The sequence below is a fragment of the Coregonus clupeaformis genome, chromosome 35 (genome assembly GCF_020615455.1).
Source record: "Coregonus clupeaformis isolate EN_2021a chromosome 35, ASM2061545v1, whole genome shotgun sequence".
NCBI classification, from domain to species: domain Eukaryota; kingdom Metazoa; phylum Chordata; class Actinopteri; order Salmoniformes; family Salmonidae; genus Coregonus; species Coregonus clupeaformis.
In genome coordinates this window covers 25,218,020-25,243,656 of record NC_059226.1, presented here as the reverse complement: position 1 = coordinate 25,243,656, position 25,637 = coordinate 25,218,020, and the positions used below count along the sequence as shown (strand labels likewise).

General features: G+C 49.6%; 1 protein-coding gene across 1 annotated transcript in view; it reads right to left on the bottom strand.

The window, feature by feature from the left end:
* Positions 1-1,988: 1,988 nt before the first annotated feature.
* Positions 1,989-25,637, bottom strand: part of LOC121550867 (neurogenic locus notch homolog protein 2-like) — a 41,875-nt gene continuing 18,226 nt past the window's right edge. Inside the window, 27 exon segments of the mRNA XM_041863262.2 lie at positions 1,989-5,367; positions 5,370-5,637; positions 5,639-6,087; positions 6,222-6,319; positions 6,475-6,622; positions 6,827-7,131; positions 7,362-7,621; positions 7,738-7,963; positions 8,110-8,585; positions 8,696-9,231; positions 9,480-9,592; positions 9,699-9,956; positions 10,720-10,852; positions 10,965-11,149; positions 11,572-11,728; positions 11,870-12,071; positions 12,235-12,463; positions 12,690-13,076; positions 13,473-13,922; positions 14,057-14,290; positions 15,623-15,736; positions 17,182-17,295; positions 19,364-19,549; positions 19,670-19,825; positions 20,053-20,409; positions 21,229-21,564; positions 21,781-21,923. Of these exon segments, the coding sequence (XP_041719196.2) occupies positions 4,588-5,367; positions 5,370-5,637; positions 5,639-6,087; positions 6,222-6,319; positions 6,475-6,622; positions 6,827-7,131; positions 7,362-7,621; positions 7,738-7,963; positions 8,110-8,585; positions 8,696-9,231; positions 9,480-9,592; positions 9,699-9,956; positions 10,720-10,852; positions 10,965-11,149; positions 11,572-11,728; positions 11,870-12,071; positions 12,235-12,463; positions 12,690-13,076; positions 13,473-13,922; positions 14,057-14,290; positions 15,623-15,736; positions 17,182-17,295; positions 19,364-19,549; positions 19,670-19,825; positions 20,053-20,409; positions 21,229-21,564; positions 21,781-21,923 (7,300 nt within the window). The 3' untranslated portion in view covers positions 1,989-4,587.

The following is a 25,637-nucleotide window of genomic DNA, read 5'->3' as shown; positions in this document are numbered from 1 at the left end:
CCTGTATTTTGCAGATTAAAGCCTGTTATTCTGTGATTTACCCTCCTGCGCCTGACTCCTTCAACATCACCTTATCACAGCTCGATTCAATCCGTAGTGCTGAAGACCCGTGCTATGGTGCAATTAAAATGTACAGGTAATTTCCGATTGAGCCGACATATGCAATGTTTACCGTGCATGCAATCATTGCCTTTAAATTTGAATCGAGCTGTAGCTCGGATCTTCAGATTGAATCGGATTGAATTGAGCCCTAAGAAAGAGTATGTGTGTCTCACACCAATCTGGACTCCTTCAACTGTTCCTTCAGCTTTTAGAGGATATTAGTGCTTTACTACTGTATTTTAACAGTGTAATGAAGGTTTATAGTAAAACTGGCAACACTTAAATAAAACGAGGCAACTTTTTTCCCTTCAAGTTATTTGCTTTAAAATGTTTAAACTTCAGTTGCTTTCCCAATATTTTCATAATTTGAAAGGTAATATTTGAATGCAATATAGATGAAAATATGAGTGTGAGAGGTTCTGAACTTATTCCACAGGCCTTATCTTCATCTTAATGGCTTTTAAAATGCAGAATGGATTGTTCTACATTTCCATTTACAGTATAACTTTCTTCATACTGTATCTACCAAGTAGTCATTTCAGATTTATAATACTGTTATTTCACGGGAAAGGAGGAGAAATTGAAATGCTCTATAGACTCACCTGCACATCCATCTTTGAAGCCACTTAAATGCAGCTTGTATCCTTCATGCTCAGAGGAGACAGAGAAGGAGGAGTACTGGACATGGACTTTAGCTCCTTCAAAGTCCTCCATGTCCACCCTCAACTCATTCTTCTGCCTCTGAGTGAGGAGATGGATGTTTTCTAGGCCTGAGGGACAGCACATGGTGATGGTGGAGAACATGAGCACTAAAGATAGTAATAATACACATTAAAAACATTTAATGCATTTAGTATCTCAGCATAGACATTTCAAATGTGTCCAGTGCATCATGCTCTTACCTAACCAGTACTCTCCAGATGCCTGCCCAAACCCATTCCTGTATTGGTACCATGCACGGTAAAAGTTCACTGTCCGATTTCCACTGAAATTTGAGATGTTCCACACCAGGGGAATTTTTATCCATCTCCGGTTGATAACATTTTCTACTTCAAATGTTAATTGTGCAAACAACAACACAGATTGAGCCCTGAGGTAGTGGTAGTGATTTTTTTTTTGATGAAGCTCAAAACACTATAAACAAAAGGTCTATTCACTATACACACTGTCCATTTCCCCCCCCTCAGGTTGGTTCTCACAGCCCATGTCACAGTAGACCTGGATGGGGGAGGTTTCTCCTGCAGGGTAGATGGTGTACACTCCACTGTGTCCAAAGCCCCTTCTATACACATCAGCACAATCCACTGGCATGGTGTCGTATGGTAGAGTATTGACTGCCACAGGGAGCAGTAGAATGAGCACATCCAAAGCCTGCAATAAATGTCAACTTTAATTTAAAGACATACTTCAGAATTATTATAGAATAATAATCCCCCACCCCCTATTCAAGGTAACCAACTATTATGAATAGCAAGGTCTTTGGCAGTTCCGTTTTATACCATTTAAAGAACATGTCTGTCCCTCCTTGTAGACTTGTTTACTTTTGTGCAATATTGATAGTGGAAATCCACCGCAATTGTGACAGAGTGGAAATTCCACCCGACATGGGCACGAACTCACTACTCTCAGTGCCGTAACAACGTACTCAAGAAGCACTGTCAATACCACTGACCCAGAAACACTAAGACATTTCTAAATCTGGGGAGACAGTACTTCTAGGTCTCAGGAAGGCAGTAACGATGCCCTTAACCATCCACTAAAACTGCAACCAACATCATATTCTACATTTTAAACTATTTGCTCTATTCACATGCAATACATAATAATTAGTGCATTATTATAAGTCAAATATAAATGTGTGAAAATATGATACACAAACACAGAAATGTAGTTCCCTACAGTTTTTATTAGAAGTGACGTATTTTACAACTTTTGTCTGTAGAAAGAAACATTGTGGAACGGTTTTTATGTACAATGATTTTTAAACTACTTTTAAACAAGTATAGGAATTAATAATAATGATAGAAAATATCTATGACTTCTAATAATACAAGACCAATAAAATATCAGTCACATCCTCAATTTTCTTTTTGTCCTTTTTAGTACATAATCATTTTTAGAAACATAACATTCATCTTAAACAAGTAGATCTACCCAGGACAAACATTATTTACAGACAGAAGTTGGGATATCTGAAATGTAGAGACAGAGCATAGTAGTGTGGCCAGGAAAGGAAATCAAAGGACAACAAATAGATACTTCACTAAATGAACCCTGAACTGGAATCTGAACCTAGTATCAGTCCAACCCAGAAACCTCCCATGTCTGACTCTACTGTAGTAGCTGGTTATAGTGAACAGGCTTGGACGGGTGAAGGAAACATAGTAATGAAACCGAACAGGGGAGGAGGATCTGGTGGGCATAGAGGTGATTGGCTTTCCCAGTAGTAAGTACTACATCTCCAGCAGTAAGTATCCTAGCCAGGGAGCAGCAGTGGTGTGGTTGTGAGGGTTAGTTGGATCACTGGGGAGTGACATCCATAGTAAAGAGCTACAGTAGAGGGTGCAGCACTACATAGTAGTGTTCTCTCCTTCCACGTCTTCTAACAAGTCATGTCTAAATGTCCTGTCCGTGGCTGGTGGGGTGCAAGCTGCTAAAGATGCAGGGGAACGCTCCTCTGCATGCCGTAGTATAACACCTCCCTGAGGAGTGACAGAGCACTAGCAGTCCCAACCCACCAGCCACGCCCTCACACTGAACGACTGACTGACCACGACTGGACCGCACCAGAGTTGGAATCAGTCCACAGACTTATCCATAACTGAACCACAGGAGAGAGAACATACCAACACCTCAATTACCAATGGAACCGCAAGAGAATGTGCGTCTATTGGCCAACACAACAGCTAGCCTGAGTCCCAGATCTATGTTTGCGGTCTTGCACACATAACAATGACAGCAATGGAGCAGGCAAGAGAGCACAAACAGATGTGGGACTCAGGCTACACAAAAACAGGACCAGGGGTCAAAGAATAGAATAGAACCAGTAAAAAACATGCTATCATACTGACAGGCAACATGCAGGAATGTTTGCAGGGGAGTGGTAAAAGAATAGCAGCCGATAAACATAGCTTAGTACACTGAAGAGATGTTCAAAAAGGTAACCATGGTGTCAACACATATACAGTATATAAAAAACAAACACATAACTGAGTAAAACCAAAACTAAAGGGCAGTGATAATAATAATGCCCTCATCTGAATGAATTTTCAGAATGAGTGAAAACAAGCTATGACTTAAGTAGTGATGGCAGAATGGGTGGGTTTACACTGACAGTGGTAGGCAGACCCTTTAGACCAGGACCAATGAGACTAATGACCAGGAGGATGACTCGAGCCATGTGTGGGACTGACACTCACCCAGACAGCCTGGGGAAGAACGTGGCTGAAGTTGAAACTTTAACACATCACTGTTTTTGTTTAGTTGTCTGTCTGTCTGACTGAACACTGGCCAATGAACGTACTGTAATGAATGTTTAAATGCCTTCCTGGCTCTGTGTGTGTGGATAAGCAGAGTGCTTCATTGCAATGTCAGAACCCCATCTCACGATCACCCTCCCTCCAAACGCTTTGTCCCGTGAAGTGCTTCAGAGACGCCCATCATTCTACATTCTTACAAATAATACTTCTACAGAATGTAATCAGTTCTTTTTTCCCTAGTTCATCAAATCAGAACATAATATCACTAATGACAGCCAACTTAAAAGACTACATATTTGTTCCCAAGCCAATCTGATCGTTTTACCTGTTGGCCTAAATAAATAACATCAGTCAAGAGAGGCGAGACCTCTTCCTCTTTCTGTCTGAACCCCATGTTGATCTGCCTACGGTGTGTTAGACACTGGTGGTGGTGGGGAGTGAGTGAGTGAATCACTAGTAGTTTTCCTTGTAACACCACTGGCCTCAGGTGAGCCCAAGCCGTGTTCCATGTAACAGGTGAGTGTGAAACACTGTGTGAGAGGGCAGGACAGAAAGAGACTGAGAAAACACCTGAAAAGGCAGTTCTGAGAAACACAAAAAAACAATAAATAAAAATAAAGGAATTCCCTTCAACATTTTTTCTTTTTTCTTTCTTTTATCTACTTTTTAAAAAGTTTGTTAGTTTTTCAGGAGAGCGTCCCTAAGTCTTTGAAATGAAAGACTTTGTTTTCTTCATATACTTTTTATAATAATAAAAAAACAAGTCCATCTGTGACAGAATAAGTCTTACTTCATTAAATTGTCTGCTCTTTCATATCCAGACAACACACATTTCCCTTGACTCTTTCTCTGCAAAAAACACAGTCAATCCAAATCCAATGAAAATCTTGGAACCAGGCTGACACATAAACTCGAGACACACAGGCCTTTACAGCCAGTCGTCTCCTCTCTCCTCTCCCCCAGGCAGGTCTCTGTTAACCATGTGTTAACCAGGTGCCTTGGGGGTTCATGCAAACACCTGCATCTTGCCGTTGGACTCCTGGACATGGGGGATCTGGGTTTGGGCAGGACCGGCCACCGCCGGGCTGGGGGTGGAGTCTGACCAATCAGACACACAGTGGGGGGAGGGGCTGGACCAGGGCTCGGGCGACTCTGGGGAGGGGGTTAGGTAGGGATGCTCGCTGGGCAGGCGGAGGTAATGCTTGGGGGTGGCATCCAGGGCGGAGGAGTAGCTGTGCTGGGAGGGCGGGGTGGGGTAGTCCTCCAAGCCTGCAGTGCTGCCACTGGCCTGGGGAGGAGGGGCCTGGGAGGCCTGGGGAGAGGTGGGCTGAGGGGCTGGCTGGGGCTGAGGAGGCTGCTGCTGCCCGGGGGGCTGCTGCTGCTGGAAGAAGGCTGGAGGGGGCTGTGTCGTCTGGGGGGTGGGTGGGGAGGAGGTGCCCATGCGGAGGCTCTGCTGGCTGGCCATGGAGTGGTTGTGGAGCTGCTGCTGCTGCTCTGCGATGGAGGGCAGCTTGACAGGGCTGAGGGAGATGGGCGTGCTGGCGATGACAGGCGTGGGCTGCAGCATGGCCTGCTGGGCGCTGCGGTACAGGTGCTGCTGGTGCTGCTGCATCATGAGGCTGTTCTGCTGCTGCTGCATGGGGCTCTGAGGGTGCATGCCCGCCTGGCTGCTGTGGACCAGGTTCACCACCTGTCCCCCGCACTGGGAGGAGGGGGGCATGCGGCTGTGCCAGTCGAAGGGCACGCTGACAGGGCTCACCAGGCCCATGTTGAGCCCCCAGCTGGCCGGGCGTTGAGCACGTAGCCGTGGGGGCCCTGGTTGACCTGGCTGGCCATGGACACGCGGCCCTGCATGGACATGCCTCCATCTCCCAGGTCGTTGAGCTGGGCCAGAGACACAGCGAAGGGGCCAGAGCCGTCCATCATGCTGCTATGCACCATGGGAGTGCTGGGCACTGACATGGAGGAGTGGAAGAGCCCAGAGGAGGGCATGGCCACCGGGGAGCAGGGGTTGGTGATGTAGCCGGCATTGTTGGCCCCTCCGCGGGGGAGTCCAGGGAGTCGACGGGGACAGGGTGACAGAGCTCTCCAGCAGGGCGCTCTGCATGTCCAGGGTCAGCTTCTTGTTGCGGGCCTTAGCTGAATCCTTGAGGTTCTGGGCATGCTGCCCTCCCAGACCTGAACCCTTGGCCCCGGGGCGGCGACTCTTCTTCCCCTGGGGGGTGTTCTTCAGGCCGGGCATGAAGGCACTGGGGGGACACATGAGGGGGGACAAGGTGTGTGTCCCGGCCAGGTGGTGTGGGGCCCCTCCGTGGCCCTGGGGGCTCCTCACTGTGTTGTACTCATCCAACAGCTGAACAATGTCATGGTGCATTCGATCCTGGGCGATGTCCCGAGGCAGACGGTCCATATGGTCGGTTATCTCCCTGTTGGCGAAGTGGGCCAGGAGGATCTTGACTGCCTCACAACTACCCTCACGCGCCGCCAGGAAGAGAGGAGTCTCCTCCTAATATACAGAGAGAGAGAGAGAGAGAGAGAGAAAATTAGACATGTTTGCTCCCCAATATCTCTCTATATATTCAAGATTGTATCACTGTGGGTAGCTGACAGCTGTAGATATAGGTGGAGGGCTGTGTGTACCTTGAGGTCCTGCATGTCTTTGTTGGCTCCGTTCTTCAGCAGGGCCATGGTGGCCTCCACGTTGTTGACAGCAGCTGCCCAGTGCAGAGCAGATTTACCTTGGATGAGAGGAACACACACTGTTGTTACTCCTCCTACCTCTTACCACTAAACACAGTATCACCATTCAACTGCATGAACTCTCTCTTCAACACACACACACACACACACACAGTATGCTGCACCGCACACACTAGTTTGGCCAATCACGTACCCAGTTCGTCGACAGCGTTGATGTCTGCGTGACAGGTGATGAGTTCCTCCACCATGCCCTCTACAGCCAGGCGGGCAGCCAGGATCAGGGCGGTGGAGCCGTCGTACATACGAGAGTCCAGGTCTGTGGCCCGGGTCCTGATCAGAATCTAACCAGGACAGACAGGGAGAAATAACATATGTCAGTCTGGCAGATGAGGCAACAGTCAACTCAGCAAGTGGACTACTGTAAGTAGTAGCAAAGTCAAGTCTTACATGTGTAATTATGCGTATAGAAAGACTGAGGTATACACTGAGTAAATGTGAAGATATAACTTAAACATTAAGCATTTGAAAAGTGTGTGTGTATTTACCTGGAACACCCCCTGGGCATCGGCGGCCACGGCAGCGTGTAGCGGCGTGCGTCCTGTGTTGTCCTGTGCATTGGCGTCGGCCCCGGCGTCCAACAGCCGCTTGGCAGCGTCAGCGCGGGCGTAGCGGGCAGCCAGATGAAGGGCGGTCTCTCCGGTGCGGTCCGTCTGGGCGGCCAATGTGGCGCCCTGGTAGATGAGGTCAGAGATTATGTTGGCGGAACACTCCTCTGACTCCTCCTCCTCGGGGAGCTCGGGCTCCAGACCGCCTCCGCAGAACGACGCCAGCATCAGAGGGGTGAAACCGTCTGGTGGAGAGAAGGAAGGGAGAGGCACAGGGTCAGTCAATGTGTCAACCAATACATAACAGACAGGAACATATCAAAAATATCAAATGTAGCAACTAACAATAAACAGTGGGAATATGAATCAGGAGGAGTTTTTTAAATAATATACTACTGTCTCAAGGATTCCAATCCAGACGCATCCCCCTGCACATGACACAACAACGTTCCATGTGATTTATTTCAATACTGACCAGGTCCTCGGACGTTGACGTCCATGCAGTCCTGGTCGAACTCTCCCTGGGGCGGGGTGAGGGCCATGGAGGGGGGCATACGGATGTCTGCAGCCGCTAGGTGGTGCTGGGTCCACTGTCTACAGTCTACAGTGTCTTCACTGTCTGACAGGATGCTGGGCTCCTCAACCTTCAGTCTCTTGGCCTCAGGGCAGTCTGTGTCAATCCACGAGTCACTGTGGTCGCCAAGCAGAGACTCCTCCACCGTCTTGGGCATGTGTCTGGAGAGAGACAGGTAAAACACAGTCACAATACCATAGTGGAGCAGATACATTGATTTGGAATCACCATAGGAGTGCTGTAAGTGTACTGAGGACACAACAGTGTGACTACTCACTTCATGCCCAGTGCATCCTGGCCCAAGGGTTCCCTGCGGTTCTTGTTGCTGCTGGGTTCCTTCTTGGGGAAAAAGCCCTCGGGGAACCACAGGGTGCTGTGTTCTCTCTTCCTGCGGGCGATCAGCACGCCCACCACCAGGATGACCAATAGGAACAGGGCTGCCACGCCCACCAGCATCAGTTTGCCCCACTCTGGCATGTCTATAACTTCTGGGAACTTCTCACCTACATGTTATAACAAGGACTTTAGTATATGAGCTGTGGTTACAGTATGTGGTGAAGAAATGACATATATATCAATGTTTTTAATGTTATCTCATGTTATCTTTAGATGCTGTATCCTGGTATAGTGTCTGTGTGTTCCTACTCACCGCGGACTTCTTTGATTTGGTATGGGAAGTTGAGCATCTTCACGGCTGACAGGGCTCCCAGGTAGTCTGCTGCACTGTTTGCCGACGGGAAACAGTCATCAGAGCTCTGGGAACACAGACGGTTGTCTATCTCCAGGTACACTATGGACCCAATGACCTCCTGGTGGGGCTGCAGCTCTCGTTTGAGGCGCGCCTCTCTCCGGATGTAGGGCCGGATCATGGCCTCTCCGTTTTGGTCCAGGCGGAAGCGCAGGGTGGTTCTCAGGATGGCGCTGAGCTTCTGCAGGAAGGCGGGGCCCGTACGTACTAGCTCCTCCGGGGGTAGCAGGACCACCAGGACCAGCACCCCGTCAGCCAGGTCCTCTGGAACCTTCTCTGCACAGTCCAGACCGTCCCAGCCACACTCCTCTGAGTTACAGCCCTGGTCACAGCGACCGTCAGCGTAGTGGTCGATACAGTACGTCTTGTAGATGGGACTGGTGGAGACAGAGAGAGTTAGAGAGATCAGCTTAGAGGGTTACATATAGTAGAGGGTCAGGTGAAAGAATGAGAGTCCAGAACAGAATGATGGAGGTGGAGTACTTACTTGCAGATTTTCTCCTTGTTCTTGCAGTCAAAGTTGTCGTAGAGGCAGTCAGCATTGTTGCACGCCTCGTCACACTGGCTGTTGTTGAAGACACGCCAGCAGCGCGGGTCGGTGCAGCGCGCCCACGGGTTCACCCCCAGCGAGCAGTCGGCCCCGTCCCAGCGGCAGAGGAATGTGTTGCACTCCTTGTCGCAGACACCGTCGTTGGCCTTGCCGTGGCAGTCGGGCAGGGGGCAGTTGGGCGGCGGAGGGGGCTCTGCCAGCCTAGTGCTGCCCTGCTCGCAGCGCTTGCCCGTCCAGCCTTGGACACACTGGCAGTGGAAGAAGGGGAAGCTGGTCTCCTCGGTGCAGAGGCCTCCGTTGCGGCACGGCTGGGAGGAGCAGCCCTCGTTACTATGGTGCTGGCACTGGGGCCCGGCGTAGCCAGTCAGGCAGGTACAGCGGGCGCCCCGCGTGGTCAGAGCACAGCTACCTCCATTATAGCAGGACAACTCCCGGCACGACATGCTCCTCTCACAGTTGTTCCCAGCATAGCCCTGAGGAGGGAGAACATTCACATACATAGTCAGTGTGGGTAAGAAACAGACATGTGGTCAACTACAATACATGAGACATGGATGTTAGTATTGTAATAAATCCAGGGGTCTTTGACATATGTTTCTAGGTTATGCTATTTGAGCAGGGAAGGTCAGGGAGATAGAGATGGTTATAGAAATATCAGCTGTTTCCACAGGTGGACTAGACACTAGATAAAAGTGTGCGACAGTGACATGTTGATCCTTACCAGCTGACAGGTACAGGCGTATTCAAGGGCTGAGCTGCTGGAGACAGAACAGGCCCCTCCGTTCTGACAGGGCTGAGACTCACACACACTGAACCTGCTCTGGCACCGACGACCTGCACACAATAACACACACACACGTTAGACTGGTGCAAACAGATACAAACACACACATTTATATACACAACAATACGACTATACACACACGCACACCCTCCTTACCTGTGAAGCCGGGCTTGCAGACACACTGGTAGTCGTTGGGGAGCTGGATGCAGTCCAGACTGTTGGTGGGGCTGCAGGGGTTGGAGTGACACTCGTTGATGTCCCCCTCACACCTCTCTCCAGTGAAGCCAGGAGGACAGTTACAGCGGTAGCCCCCCACCCTGTCCACACAGGTACCGTTGTTCAGACACTTAGGAGGAGTCCCGTGCAGCCTCAGAGGAGGAGCACAGTCATCCTCATTGATCTCACACAGAACACCTAAAGGAGAAATGGCCGGGTATCAATATTGAGTACATTTACATGCACACTAATAATTAGATATTAAACTGATTATGGCAGTAGGCAGAGCATGGCATTAGTCATGTAAACACCTTACTCTGCTCATCTTAATCAGCGTAAGGTTATAATGGTAGTAAGCATACGCTGATTAAAACACCTGGTTTTCTGAGCAATCTTTTCTAATTATTAGGACATGTAAATCTGAGTTCCAGCAGTGTATTTGATCTGTGCATGTGCCAGGCAGCACCAGCAGCACAAGCCTCCCTTATGCGCGAGTGAAGTGAGTCTGTAAAAACTGAAAGTATGCATCTTAGAAGTAGCTTTCACATACAAACTTTATATGTCCGAACTCAGATAGGGAAGCCTATCAAATAAGCTTCCCAAAAATAACATGGTTTATTTTGTTTGGCAATTTTCTGCATTCATCAAAGTCCCATCAAGCAGCCTGATTTCAGATGTGTCCATGTAAACAGGATTATTAGGGAAATCGTTCTTCTTGAAAAGCATGTAAATGTTTTAAACTAACTATTATATCAATCTGACTATCCACAATAATCATATTATTGTGTGCGTGTAACCATACTCAATATAGGATTCTCTCCTCTTTATTCACTTCACAAGGAAATAACAGGACATGTTGTGAGTATGGAAGAGGACATGTTGTGAGTATGGAAGAGGACATGTTGTGAGTATGGAAGAGGACATGTTGTGAGTATGGAAGAGGACATGGGTGAGGACATACCCAAGGTGCCAGGTGGGCAGGAGCAGATGTAGTGTCCCACCAGGTCAATGCAGGTTCCACCGTTCTGGCACGGGTGAGACTGGCACTCATTGACCTCCATCTCACAGTTCTCTCCGGTGTAGCCTGGCATACACTGTAGGGCCATAGACACATACCATTAACATCATATCTATAACTGTATTACAACAACATTAAGGCATTAACTGCAGTTTATACAGAATTCAGACTTGACTAATCCGACTCACGTCACACTGGTATCCTCCCACGTAGGCCCTGCAGGTGGCGCCGTTGCGACAGGGTTTGTCCTCACAGTGGTCCACCTGGCTCTCACAGTAGCTGTCTGTGTAGTCTGTTGGACACTTACAGTAGTGGGTGTTGCCTGTGTTGACACAGTGACCTCCGTGGTGACACAGCTCGTCTGTCTGGAGGCCTGGGAGCAGACAAGAGACCGGGGACAGTTATACCACGGTATACATATAAACACATACTGTATACATGCGCTAAACCAGGGGTGTTAAACATATACTTTAAAATGACTCAAACCAAATCGAAACTGTGTAGAAATGATAATGGACCTACATTCATACAGTTTCTTGACTGTGTCCAGCTCGCTAATAATCACCGAAATGAAAGCTAGACAGTCAGGGAGCATCGAAAAATCCCAAAACTATGGATAGAGGACAATTCTTTGCTAATTTTGATAGCGAGGAAATATAACACAATTTTTGTATGACCTTCTAGACCTTGTTGAAGACCGAATGCGGCCCCTGGGGCAAAATGAGTTGGACACTGCTGCGCTAAACACTTACAGTAAACACACACAAATAGCAAGAACAGAGCATGCGTCCGTACCTCTCTTGAGCGCGGCCACCTCACAGGAAACCCCAGGGATGTCACAGTAGCGTCCAGACCAGCCTCCCAGACACTCACAGGAGAAGGAGGCGTCCTTCTGACGACAGCGCCCTCCGTTCTGACAGGGAGACGATCGTCTGCACCAGTCCACTGGCATCTGGAGAGACAGAGAAGAGGACCAGCTTAACACCACAGTATCTGAACATGTGTTTGTGTTAATGTGTTCTGGATTACTATAGAATAGTATAGAATAGAATAGTATAGAATAGTATAGAATAGAAATGCCGTGTGTGTGTACCTGGCAGCGGTTGCCTGTGTATCCCTTGGGGCAGGAGCAGCGGAAGGACTCCAGAGCGTCCTGGCAGACCCCTCCGTTGAGGCATGGCTGGGAGTCACACTCATTCACCTCATACTGGCAGTGGGAGCCTGTGAAGCCTGAGCGGCAGGTACAGGAGTAGCCGTTGATCTTGTCTGTACAGGTACCGCCGTTGAAGCATGAGCTGTGGGTGTAGGGTAAAAGATAGTTATATCATCACTGTTGATCCATTCTGCACACATCAGAACACACACTGTTTCAAAGGTCACAAAGGGCACACGTGCATGCACACACACACACACACACACACACACCACTCTCCCCCTGAAGCGGACTATCACACTCACCTTTCAGTGCAGTCAGGGATGTTTGTCTCACAGTTAATGCCAGTGAAGCCAGGTCTGCAGGTGCAGGTGTAGCTGTTGACGTAGTCTGTGCAGGTGCCTCCGTTCTTACAGGGGGCGCTCTGACACTCGTTCACCTCCACGGCACAGCGCGGCCCCGTGAAGCCTGGCAGACAGCTGCAGCGGAACGAGTTCACACCGTCCGTACAGGAACCCCTACTCAGACACGGGTCTGCAGGAAGACGGAGAGAGAGAGGGGGGTTAGGGATGGAGGGAGAGGAGGATGATATGATATGTCTATACAGTACTATAGTTCTATGGATAATGCGATAAACTGGAGTTGGAGGAAGTAGTAGCAGATATGGAGGCCGGTATTGTACAGCAGCAGCAGAGACAGTGGTCCTATGGATAATGAAGTACAGTAATAGAACGTTGCTAGTCTCTCATTGGTCACTCACTAGGGGCACAGTCGTTGATGTCCGTCTCACAGCTGGGCCCGGTGAAGCCGCCACGGCAGGTGCACACGAACCCTCCCTGTGTGTTGGTGCAGGTACCACGGTTCTTACACGGGTTGGCGATGCACTCGTTCACGTCAATGTTGCACAGCTGACCTTGCCATCCTTGCTGGCAGTTGCACTGGTAGCCCAGGTAGTCAGGTGTGTGGGTGCACAGGGCATGGTTGGCACAGGGGTTGGGGGAGCAGGGGGTGAGCACGTCGGCACAGGTGGGCCCGCTGTAAGGCAGCTCACACAGACAGGTGAAACTGGCCACGCCGTCCACACACGTGCCCTGGTTCAGACACGGACTGGACGAACACTCGTTGATGTTTACCTGGCACAGGTTACCTAGGCAACACAGGAGAGAGCGACATAAGGGAGATGTGTTAGATTACGATACAGAGTAGAGTCATTGAGTAGGTTAATTTAACATGGGGATAAACCTAACTAAGACTAGTAAACTGGCTGTCACTCGCTGCAGTTCTTTTAGATATCCACTAGAGGGCAATATGAGCCAGTACATTAGATGGGACAATTTATGGATGGAAACCAAACCAAACAAGGCCAACGTACAGCAGTTTACACGGTCTGTAGATGTTTATTTTCAAACAGTGATTGTGTTTGTATGCTGTGAGAGTGTATACATCACGGGTGCCTGGTGTATGCTTGTTAGGCTGCTGTAGTGCCTATGTGTGTCTAGAGTCAGAGTTAGGGATAGGGTTTGGGATAGGGCAGCAGGCTCACCTCTGAAGCCCTGGCGACACTTGCAGGTGAATCCGTTCAGCTGGTCGATGCAGGTGCCAGCGTTCTGACAAGGGCTGGGCAGACAGTCATTACGGTCTAGGTCACAGTTCTTCCCCACCCAGCCGGGCTCACAGTCACAGCGGTAGCCGTTGATGTCATCTCTGCAGGCGCCGTGCACACAGGGGTTGCTGCCACACTCGTCCACCTGGGAGTAGCAGTAGGGAGGCTGGAAGCCCTCGGGACACTGGCAGTGGAAGCCGTTCTCCTCGTCCACACACGTACCCCCGTTTCTGCAGGGGCCGGACGAGCACTCGTCCATCTCCACGTTGCACAGAGGGCCGGTGAAGCCTGGTTTGCACACGCAGTCGTAGCGGTTGATGCCGTCCTTGCAGATGCCATAGTCACATGGTTTGCTGGCGCAGTCATCAAAGTTAATCTCACAGTTGGTACCTGTGTGGACAAGAGAGAACACCAATCAAACAGCAGTACTATGACAGAGACCCCAGCAGAAATTCTGTGTCCATAAACAGAATAAAGTTGAAGATATTTAGTGTTATAAATCTCTATTGGTACTGCTCTCTCACCTGAGGTGCCGTGTTGACACTGGCAGATGTACTTGTTGACCAGGTCTACACACTTGCCCCCGTTCTGGCAGGGGTTACTATGGCACTCGTTCAGCTGGTTCTCGCAGCGGTAGCCCGTGTAGCCCGCCTCGCAGTTACAAGTGTAGCTGGCGATGCCGTCCACGCAGGTGCCGTGGTGGCACGGGTCGGGCTGGCAGTTGTTGGTGTTGCTCTCGCACAGTGTGCCCTCGTACCCTGGAGAAAGAGACAACAGGAATTAGAACAGGCCTCTTGGGGGTTCTTTGCATCACACTCTTCATCTTTTAGACACAGTTTTTTTCTTTAAATCTGCCTGCCACCCAGCAACCTCTCCTCATCCAAACCCCTCCTACCATTTCCCCTCTCCCATTCACTTCTCTCCATCTCCATTTCCCTTTCATTTCCCTCTTTCTCCACTTCCCTCTTTATTCCTTTCTATTACCTCCCCCTATTTCCCACTCTTTCTCTCTCTATGAAAGCTTCTACAGTTTGGAGTTCTGGGCCCCGTGGTTTCCATGCCGACGGTGTTGTATGTGTGAGACTGAGCAGTGTTAGTTGGTTCGTTAGCGTGCAGTGCAGAGCGTTGTGGTGTGGTGGTGCAGAGAGAGCTGAGCGCTGCTGTGCCGGGTGCTAGGCAGGCCCCGTCGTGCTGTGGGCCAGGGGACAGGTCCTTGCGGTGTAGAAGGAGTAGGGCCCTTGACAAGGCTCACAGGCCTGGCTTTGTTCCCGCCGGGGACAATGGGCCACACCACGTCTAACAGGGCCACTTCACTCAATAACAGAGGAGGGGGGGTGGGGGGACACAGGGAATACCAAGCAGCTGGCCACCGCTAAACAATGCAACAGGCTCCCCATACACACACATAGACACAGCCTCCGACAAACACACACAAACACACACACACACACACACACGCTAGACAAACTAACACAAACACACTTGCTCAAGAAACCAGCTAAAACCCACTGTAGCTGAGCTGTTCACATTCTTACACATAGATGCTAATGTGAATGGGAATGACCTTGAGTGAGCTAAGATATGCCATAAGGCCAGTGCAGTGTGTTGGGGTGTATGGGGGTATGTATTGTGGGGTACAGAGGAACAGATGTCGGGGTGATGACCAGCCCTAACCACCCCCCACCCCCCCAGCAGCTGCTGGCCCTGGGTGACCCTGTGTGGGGTCTGAGGGACCGGCTGGGGAGAAGAGTGGGGATTAGGGGCCTCAGTCCAGCCTCAACCCCAGCCCAGTCTCAACCCAAGCTCAGCCTCAGTCCCAGTCCATCTCCAGCAACAGTCTCCCAGGTCCAGTCCAATCAGCAGTCTGAGGCCACAACAGACACACAACCAGGGAGTCATCTGACCCCACCATCACACCTACTCTCACTGAGACCATCACCATCTATAACCCCTATAGAGGTGAGGGGACAGACGTGCCTGCTGTAGGGGGTGATTGTCAGTCTAGGAGCACTCATGTATGTACACACTGACACACACAAACACAGAACACACACTGACAAAAATAAATGTACATTATTATTGCTCCTTACCTTCAGCACAGCGGCACTCGTATCCGTTGGGCCGGTCGTAACACTTGGCTCCGTTCTGGCAGGGCGTGCTGGCGCACTCATCAATGTCGATCTGACACATGGTGCCAGTAAACCCTGGGACAGGCAAATACAGAGGTGAGGGGTCAGAGAAAAGCTCCAGTAGATGGGTCCACAGTGAGGTCAGCCCGCGCTCCTTAAGGGGCCAGAGGTCTCCAGGCTAGGTTAGATGTGGGACGTCTGGACAGTGGGATGGTAAGGTTCTAAAGTGTCTGGACAGGGTGACGACGGTCTATCGTCATTGATCCATGGACTTGAAATCCAGAGTGTGATCCAGAGAATTGGACCTAAACATGGTTCTGGAGAGGGTTAGGTTCTGCAATGTCTAAAATCTTCAGTGTTCTGTTATGATGCATTCTGGGATGTCTGGTGAATTTGAGAACGTCTGGACTCTCAAGGACTATGTTGTGTTCTGGAATGTCTGCTAATGTCAAGTCACGGTTGTAGTCCCGTGTAGCTCAGTTGGTAGAGCATGGCGCTTGCAACGCCAGGGTTGTGGGTTCGATTCCCATGGGGGACCAGTATGAAAAAAAAAAAATTATGCACTCACTAAACTGTAAGTCGCTCTGGATAAGAGCGTCTACTAAATGACTAAAGAATGTTTAAAAACAAATCTGTCTACCAATCGCTTAACCCAGCAAGATTTTATCTCCCATATGCCTACCATTTAAATTGATTTCTTGCCCCAACATTAATGTAAATGTCAAACCAGAATCCTGAGTATGGTTAATGCCTTGGTCAACTAGCTGAGACATTTATTCTTGTACACATTCTTCTACAGTGTCTGAAATAGCTTGTTCTCAATTTGTTGAGATGGCAACACCAAAGTAGGCTTTAAATGAACTTCTATTCCACGTCTGAGAAAAAGTTTGTCTGGCAAAGCAACAGAAATCAATTGGGAAGGGACCCTTGGAGGAGTCAATTGGTGCGGTTGGTTTAGGAATACCTAGTGGTGATTAACAGTGTGAGGAGGATGGACCTGGTCTGTGTGTCTCTGTGTGTCTGTGTTGCTGCTTGGGGCAGGAGGTTAGAGGGGGAGAGACAGTGGGATTGTTTTCTCTCTCAGGGAACCCCCCCTCCCTGCCTGCATCAGCTACACAGGCTCAATAGCTAGATGGGGGGTGAGGGGGGATGTCTGCCCCAGATGTAAATTGCGAACCTGAAAAAGAATCTCATTAGTAGGACTGCTGTCCCTTCCACATTCCACCATAGAGGGGGAGAGGAAGGGGGAGGGGTTGTGGGGGGTCACAATAGTGTCTTTGTTCAGTGGAGAGGATAGGCAGGCTGCCTCTGGGGCCTGCATGGCTTTTATGACTGGGCTTGGTTGCTCTAAACTCCCATCAGACACAACTAGCAGGAGGAGCACTCTGATTCACAGGGACATTTAACTCCACATCTCACACCTGTTTGGTTCACACTGACCAACACAAGGTTAGACATTTTGATTATGAAAGGCTGGAGAGGTTCTGTACCTAAACAGCTCAGAGAGATTCAGATCTTACCTGGCTGGCAGGTGCATGTGAATCCATTGACCATGTCCCGGCAGATACCGTCGTTCACACAAGGGTTGCTCTCACACTCATCCACATCCACCTCACAGTAGGTCCCCATGTAGCCTGGAAAGTAAATACATTTACATTTTAGTCATTTAGCAGACGCTCTTATCCAGAGCGACTTACAGGAGCAATTAGGGTTAAGTGCCTTGCTTAAGGGCACATCGGCAGATTTTTCACCTAGTCGGCTCGGGGATTAGAACCAGCGACCTTTCGGTTACTGGCACAACGCTCTTACCCACTAAGCTACCTGCCGCATATATATATATTTTTTAACACATATATTTATTGGATTTTCAAACAGGACAATCAACAGAATTGCTATAGAAATACACCCCCCTGCATATACATTATTAACACAAATATCAAAGATCATACTTTTTCATAAAATGCAAAACTGTGAAGTGAAAAACGATTAATCTGGGCCTTCTATGTCCAGGAGGCATGACAATATTGTTTCCCTATCTATCTAGGGGAGTTCTAGCAGTGGAAATAGTTTTCTCACAGTCTCAGTCTCAGGGGGCCACAGAAGGTTTTCAATCAACACCGCTCTTGTCAGAGCCCCAAACCACAGGGGGAACGTTAGCTTTTTCTCCCTGGATGGGAAACCATCACAAATACACCTAATTGAACTGCTGCCTGGGCTAAGGCTGTGACCTGGATCACCACACCCCGCCGTGGTTCCACAGAGTATTACCACTCCCTGTCCCTGGGTCATCTTTCCCATTGACAACTGTCCTATAATCAGTGGTATGGTGCTATAGAGTGTTGCAGTGTCCCCTCCATTGAGGTGAAACTGAGTGTGGAGTGGGCCGCGGCGGCTCTGAAGAGACAGAGGCAGCATGGAATCAGGAAGAATCGGCCACTCCACATGGAACTCCACCAGGCTAGCCGATGATGAGGAGGGTGGAGAGAGAGGAGAGGAAGGGGGCTGTCTGTGGAACATGAACGGGGAGGTGGAGGGGAAGGGGGAGGGTAGAAGCTCTGGGAAAAAGCCTCTCTCCCTTCTCTTCTCTGTGTGTGTATGAGGGGTGCAAAGTGGAGCACAGAGAGGCCCTATTGTTCGGCTCCATTCCCACCACTCCACTGCTCATTATTATTCACAGCACACTCCTCCCCCTCGCCTCGCTTCTCTCTCTCCCTCTCTCTCTCACCATCCAGCCCTATAGACCACGACTCCCATCCCTAATTTGCATAGTCCCCCAAACCAAACCCCCAGCCAGGATGCATGGACTGAGGACGGTGCCATGCGTGAGAGTTTCAATGTGTTTGTGAAGGAGGGTCGGGAGCCTTGATTCTGTACCGTTCTAACTAACACACTGGCTGGCTGTCTTACTGGGACCACCGGTGTCAAAGTTATGAGCACCTCTCTAGCCCACCACCACCACCAGCAGCAGCAGTGAGAACGTGTTACATAACAAGATCTAGTGCTGAGGGTTGGTGGAGGGTTAGAGCTATGGCTACAGCTACTCTGGGAAAGTCAAGTGTAAAGCCATCATCTCCAGTGTGTCTGGGGCTCAGAGGGTCTATAGTAAACAAGAGGGATGGGAGAGCAGTGAGAGATGAGATGTGACAGGACTGGGCTGTAATTCCCTGGCTGTAGTTCCCTAGCTGTACTTCCCTGTAGTTCCCTGGCTGTAGTTCTCTGTAGTTCTCTGGCTGTAGTTCCCTGGCTGTAGTTCCCTAGCTGTACTTATCTGTAGTTCTCTGGCTGTAGTTCCCTGGCTGTAGTTCCCTAGCTGTACTTCTCTGTACTTCTCTGGCTGTAGTTCCATGGCTGTAGTTCCCTGGCTGTAGTTCCCTAGATGTACTTCTCTGCAGTTCCCTGGCTAAGTTCCCTAGCAGTAGTTCCCTGTAGTCCCCTAGCTGCATTTCTCTGTAGTTCCCTGGCTGTAGTTCTCTAGCTGTAGTTCCCTGTAGTTCCCTAGCTGCATTTCTCTGTAGTTCCCTGGCTGTAGTTCTCTAGCTGTAGTTCCCTGTAGTACCCTAGCTGCATTTCTCTGTAGTTCCCTGGCTGTAGTTCTCTAGCTGTAGTTCCCGGTAGTTCCCTAGCTGTACTTCTCTGTAGTTCCCTGGCTGTAGTTCTGTGCTGTGAGGTGTCTCCAGGTGGTCGGGGTCAGGGTGGTCCTACCTGGCATGCAGATGCAGGTGAACTCTCCGATGCGGTCCAGACAGGTGGCATCGTTCTGGCAGGGCATGGACAGACACTCGTTGATGTCGATCTCACAGCGGGGGCCGGCGTAGCCTCGGCCACACTGGCACTGGAAGGACCCCTCCGTGTTTACACACTTCCCAAAGTGTTCACAGGGGTTGGCACCTGTAGGAAGAGGGAACAGGGGTCAGTGCACCCGCTCACACACAGTACATATAGGGCAGGACCAGGTGAGATAGGACCAACACAAAGCAGAGGGCAATGCTAAATAATATGCCATTTTACCAATGGAACACTCGTCCATGTCCTGGTTGCAGGCTCCGCCCACAAAGCCGGCGGGACAGGTGCAGATGGCGCGCCCGTTCAGGGGGTTGGTGTCACACACGGCGCCCTCGTTACATGGGTTGCTGACGCAAGCGTCGTCCAGGTGACAAAGCAGACCTGAGGGAGGGGACACAGGGACAAACAGAGCCATGTCAGTAACACTGTCCTCCTATGAGTAAATAAACAAGACCATAACTAACATACTGCTGACTGGGACTAGGACTGCAAAATTCCCTAAACTTCCCTGGTTTTCCAGATGGGGATTTCAGGAAAACCAGGTAATTTGGGGAAAGTTCCCGGAATTTCACAACCCTAACTGGGACACAGAGAGACAGTGGACTCACCGGTTTTCCCCACAGGGCATTCGCAGAAGAAGGACGCCACGCGGTCGTGGCAGGTGGCTCCGTTGAAGCACACGGCGGTGGCACAGTCGTCGATGTTCTCGCTGCAGTCGTCTCCTGTCCAGCCGTTGACGCACACGCAGGTGTGCCCCCCGATGGTGTTGAAACAGGTGCCTCCGTTGTGGCAGGCATTGGGCTGCATAAGGCACTCATTGACATCCTCTGCACAGTACTGACCTGTCCACTCAGGTGGGCACTGGCAATTATAGGTGTTGACTCCATCCACACACAGGCCTCCATTCATACACTTATGCCCTGGGCAGTCGTCCACGTTCGTCTCACAGTTGTGTCCCTCGAACCCTGTAGAGAGAGAGAGTGAGAGAGAGAGAACAGAGAGGAGGGAAAGAGAGAGGTGAGCCAAGAGGCTAAATCTCAGGGATAACAGGCACTCCCATTAGAGTTAAGTGCTCACTAACACATCCATTGCCCCCCACTTCCATCCATATAGTCTTCCTAAACATTCCCCTCACTTCCCACAGCTGTGGAGGTAAAGGGCTGAGAGGGGCAGTAAAAATGTTCAGTGGGCGTCTAAGTGTTTACATGTTCTCATGGCGTGGTGTTTCCCACAGTAGGCAGCAGCAGAGCACCAGGGAGGGCCCTGACACCACCGGGCTGACACACAGCGCTGTGCTGCGCTCCAGAGGTCCACTACTCTCTGCCATGTTTGCTTGTTTTATAATCTCTCACAGTTTCAATGACTTCCTCTCCGGCCCAGAGACATTTCCTGTCAGCTCCCAGGAGGGAAGCCAGAAGGGCCATGAAGTAAATTCCTCCTGAAGGAAGCAGTTTGGAGTAGAGCAGCGGCCCACTCTCCTCTCCCACCCCTGTTAGTCCCCCGTCCCGTCAACAAGCTATTAATAGCAGCCAGAGAGAGAGAGAGAGAGCGAGAGAGAGAGAGAGAGAGAGAGAGAGGCATGACCTGGGAACCTGGGAAAGACAGGGGAGTAGATCCCACATCCCACCAGGATGCAGCACTGGCAGCTACGTCACACAGCCTGCCTGGGAAACCCTGGGAAAGACCTGGGGTTCACAGTGACTGGTGGGGCTCTGGGGTCTGTGTTGAGGCACTGTGTGTGTGTGTTTGTGTGTGGGGGTCAGTTTATGAGCCAATCAGTTTACCTGGCAGGCAGGCACAGTCGTAGGTGTGATCTCCGGTCGGGCGGCAGGTGCCCCCGTTGATGCACTGGGAGGGGGCGCAGGGCAGGGAGGACACCTCGCAGGTGCGCCCGCTGTACCCAGGTGGGCACTGGCAGCGGAAGGAACCATGGGTGTTCATGCAGAGGCCTGCGTTGAGACAGACGCCAGGCTTGCGGCACTCATCGATATCGTTGCGGCAGTTCTTCCCCTGGAACCCGGGCGGGCAGGAACAGTTGTAGTGGTTATTCCAATTGGCACAGCGGGCACCATTGGCACAGGGGCTGGTGGCACAGGCGTCTATGAGGGAGCAGTCTTGACCTGTAGATATATAAGGGGTGCAATGTCTCATTATGAACATTTTAGGTAACACCTAAACCTAATATATGCTTTATAACTTGTTATAAGCATGCATGAGCCTTCAACTGCCTCTCATCATTGTACTTGCATACTGTACATAAATATGCACAGATCAGCTCTTTCCCACACCACTCTCTAAGTAAACACTAATCCACATGGACAGACAGACATATGTACCTCTGAACCCTCTCTGGCACACACAGGTGAATTGTGGGATTCCGTTGGCCACCTGGCTCTTGCAGGCGGCTCCGTTGAGACATGGCGACCGGTGACAGGGGTCCAGGCTTTGGCACAGAGGCCCGATGTACCCCGGCCGACATCTGGACAGAAAAACGGAACACAGCTTGTTAGACCCTAGGTTAGACTGACAGACAGAGTGACAGCAGACCATCAGTGTGATTTCCAGCCAAAAGCAAGGCAGGCAACCCCGTTCCCACCATGTTCCTACCCCCACCACCTGACAGACACCTTGGCAGGCGCCCCTGACTCTGACTCACACCCTGGAAGGAGTCAGTCCCCTTGGCCCTGGACTGGGTGGGTTCAATTCAGTCAGATTATTTATATTGCACACACACACACAAAGCAAGCACACACACACATTACACACCCTCCCACACACACACAAAGCAAGCACACACACATTACACACCCTCCCACACACACACAAAGCAAGCACACACACACACATTACACACCCTCCCACACACTATTTCTAATTCGGAAACAGATGTAAGCCATCACTCTTTGTCTTTCTCTCTTGTCTGAAAAAGACAAGACATGCACTCTCTCCATTTCCCTCTCCCTCTGTTGTTCCCAGCTGGAAAGCATCACTCTCTCCATGCCAGTTCACATTCTTCCACCATTACTATTTTTCCGCACTTCAGCTCTCACTTTTCCCCTCGTACGTTAAAACAAGCACGCCCAAAACCAGCAGTTTACGAAAGCTTGTCAACAACGTTAGACCACCTGTGACATAGCTGACCTATGAGAGATGCAGACATTAGGAACCAGGACACCACTAAAACAACAACATTTCACTGACTCTGAGAGCTGCTTTGGAACGATTGTAAAGACTAGGTGAGAAATAAATGGCTCTGCTTCCTGGACCTCTTCCTAGTTGTTGTTTTCCAGTAACCATCTTAATGGACGACTACAACCTGACCTAAAAGTGTGCAGGTAGGGTGAGGTAAACAACAGGTTTCCTGTGGCCTACTCCAGGGGTGCTGTGGGAGTGCTTTGCTGCAGGAGGGACTGGTGCACTTCACAAAATAGATGGCATCATGAGGAAGGAAAATTATGTTCATATATTGAAGCAACATCTCAAGACATCAGTCAGGAAGTTAAAGCTTGGTCGCAAATGGGTCTTCCAAATGGACAATGACCCCAAGCATACTTCCAAAGTTGTGGCAAAATGGCTTAAGGACAACAAAGTCAAGGTATTGGAGTGGCCATCACAAAGCCCTGACCTCAATCCTATAGAACATTTGTGCGCAGAACTGAAAAAGCGTGTGCGAGCAAGGAGGCCTACAAACCTGACTCAGTTACACCAGCTCTGTCAGGAGGAATGGGCCAAAATTCACCCAACTTATTGTGGGAAGCTTGTGGAAGGCTACCCGAAACGTTTGACCCAAGTTAAACAATTTAAAGACAATGCTACCAAATACTAATTGAGTGTATGTAAACTTCTGACCCACCGGGAATGTGATGAAAGATATAAAAGCTGAAATAAATCATTATCTCTACTATTATTCTGACATCTCACATTCTTAAAATAAAGTGGTGATCCTAACTGACCTAAGACAGGGATTTTTTACTAGGATTAAATGTCAGGAATTGTGAAAAACTGAGTTTAACTGTATTTGGCTAAGGTGTATGTAAACTTTCGACTTCAACTGTATATAGGTAGGTAGATAAATAGATAGATAGGTAGATATATAGGTAGGTAGGTAGGTAGGTAGGTAGATATATAGGTAGGTAGGTAGGTAGGTAGATAGGTAGATATATAGGTAGGTAGGTAGGTAGGTAGATATATAGGTAGGTAGGTAGGTAGCTGGTAGATATATAGGTAGATATATAGGTAGGTAGGTAGGTAGGTAGATATATAGGTAGATATATAGGTAGGTAGGTAGATATATAGGTAGATATATAGGTAGGTAGGTAGGTAGGTAGATATATAGGTAGATATATAGGTAGGTAGGTAGATAGGTAGATATATAGGTAGATAGGTAGGTAGCTGGTAGATATATAGGTAGGTATGTAGGTAGATAGATAGATATATAGGTAGGTAGGTAGGTAGATATATAGGTAGATATATAGGTAGGTAGGTAGGTAGGTAGGTAGATATATAGGTAGATATATAGGTAGGTAGGTAGATAGGTAGATATATAGGTAGATATATAGGTAGGTAGGTAGGTAGGTAGGTAGGTAGGTAGGTAGGTAGGTAGGTAGGTAGGTACATGGCCCCATCCATCCTCCCCTCAATACGGTGCAGTCGTCCTGTCCCCTTTGCAGAAAAGCATCCCCAAAAAATGATGTTTCCACCTCCATGCTTCACTGTTGGGATGGTGTTCTTGTGGTTGTACTCATCCTTCTTCTTCCTCCAAACACGGCGAGTGGAGTTTAGACCAAAAAGCTCTATTTTTGTCTCATCAGACCACATGACCTTCTCCCATTCCTCCTCTGGATCATCCAGATGGTCATTGGCAAACTTCAGACGGGCCTGGACATGCGCTGGCTTGAGCAGGGGGACCTTGCGTGCACTGCAGGATTTTAATCCATGACGGCGTAGTGTGTTACTAATGGTTTTCTTTGAGACTGTGGTCCCAGCTCTCTTCAGGTCATTGACCAGGTCCTGCCGTGTAGTTCTGGGCTGATCCCTCACTTTCCTCATGATCATTGATGCCCCACGAGGTGAGATCTTGCATGGAGCCCCAGACCGAGGGTGATTGACCGTCATCTTGAACTTCTTCCATTTTCTAATAATTGCGCCAACAGTTGTTTCCTTCTCACCAAGCTGCTTGCCTATTGTCCTGTAGCCCATCCCAGCCTTGTGCAGGTCTACAATTTTATCCCTGATGTCCTTACACAGCTCTCTGGTCTTGGCCATTGTGGAGAGGTTGGAGTCTGTTTGATTGAGTGTGTGGACAGGTGTCTTTTATACAGGTAACGAGTTCAAACAGGTGCAGTTAATACAGGCAATGAGTGGAGAACAGGAGGGCTTCTTAAATAAAAACTAACAGGTCTGTGAGAGCCGGAATTCTTACTGGTTGGTAGGTGATCAAATACTTATGTCATGCAATAAAATGCAAATTAATTACTTAAAAATCATACAATGGGATTTTCTGGATTTTTGTTTTAGATTCCGTCTCTCACAGTTTAAGTGTACCTATGATAAAAATTACAGACCTCTACATGCTTTGTAAGTAGGAAAACCTGCAAAATCGGCAGTGTATCAAATACTTGTTCTCCCCACTGTAGGTAGGTAGGTAGGTAGATATATAGGTAGGTAGGTAAGTAGGTAGGTAGATATATAGGTAGATAGGTAGATATATAGGTAGGTAGGTAGATAGATAGGTAGATATATAGGTAGGTAGGTAGGTAGGTAGGTAGATATATAGGTAGATATATAGGTAGGTAGGTAGGTAGATAGGTAGATATATCGGCAGACAGGCAGAGCCATATAGGTAGGCAGGTAGGCAGGCAGGCAGGCAGGCAGGCAGGCAGGCAGACAGGCAGGCAGGCAGGCAGGCAGGCAGGCAGGCAGGCAGACAGGCAGACAACAGGCAGGCAGGCAGACACAGGCAGGCAGGCAGGCAGGCAGGCAGGCAGGCAGGCAGCAGGCAGGCAGGCAGGCAGGCAGGCAGGCAGGCAGGCAGACAGGCAGACAGGCAGGCAGGCAGGCAGGCAGGCACAGTGCAGGCAGGCAGGCAGGCAGGCAGGCAGGCAGGCAGGCAGGCAGACAGGCAGGCAGGCAGGCAGGCAGGCAGGCAGGCAGGCAGGCAGGCAGGCAGGCAGGCAGGCAGGCAGGCAGGCAG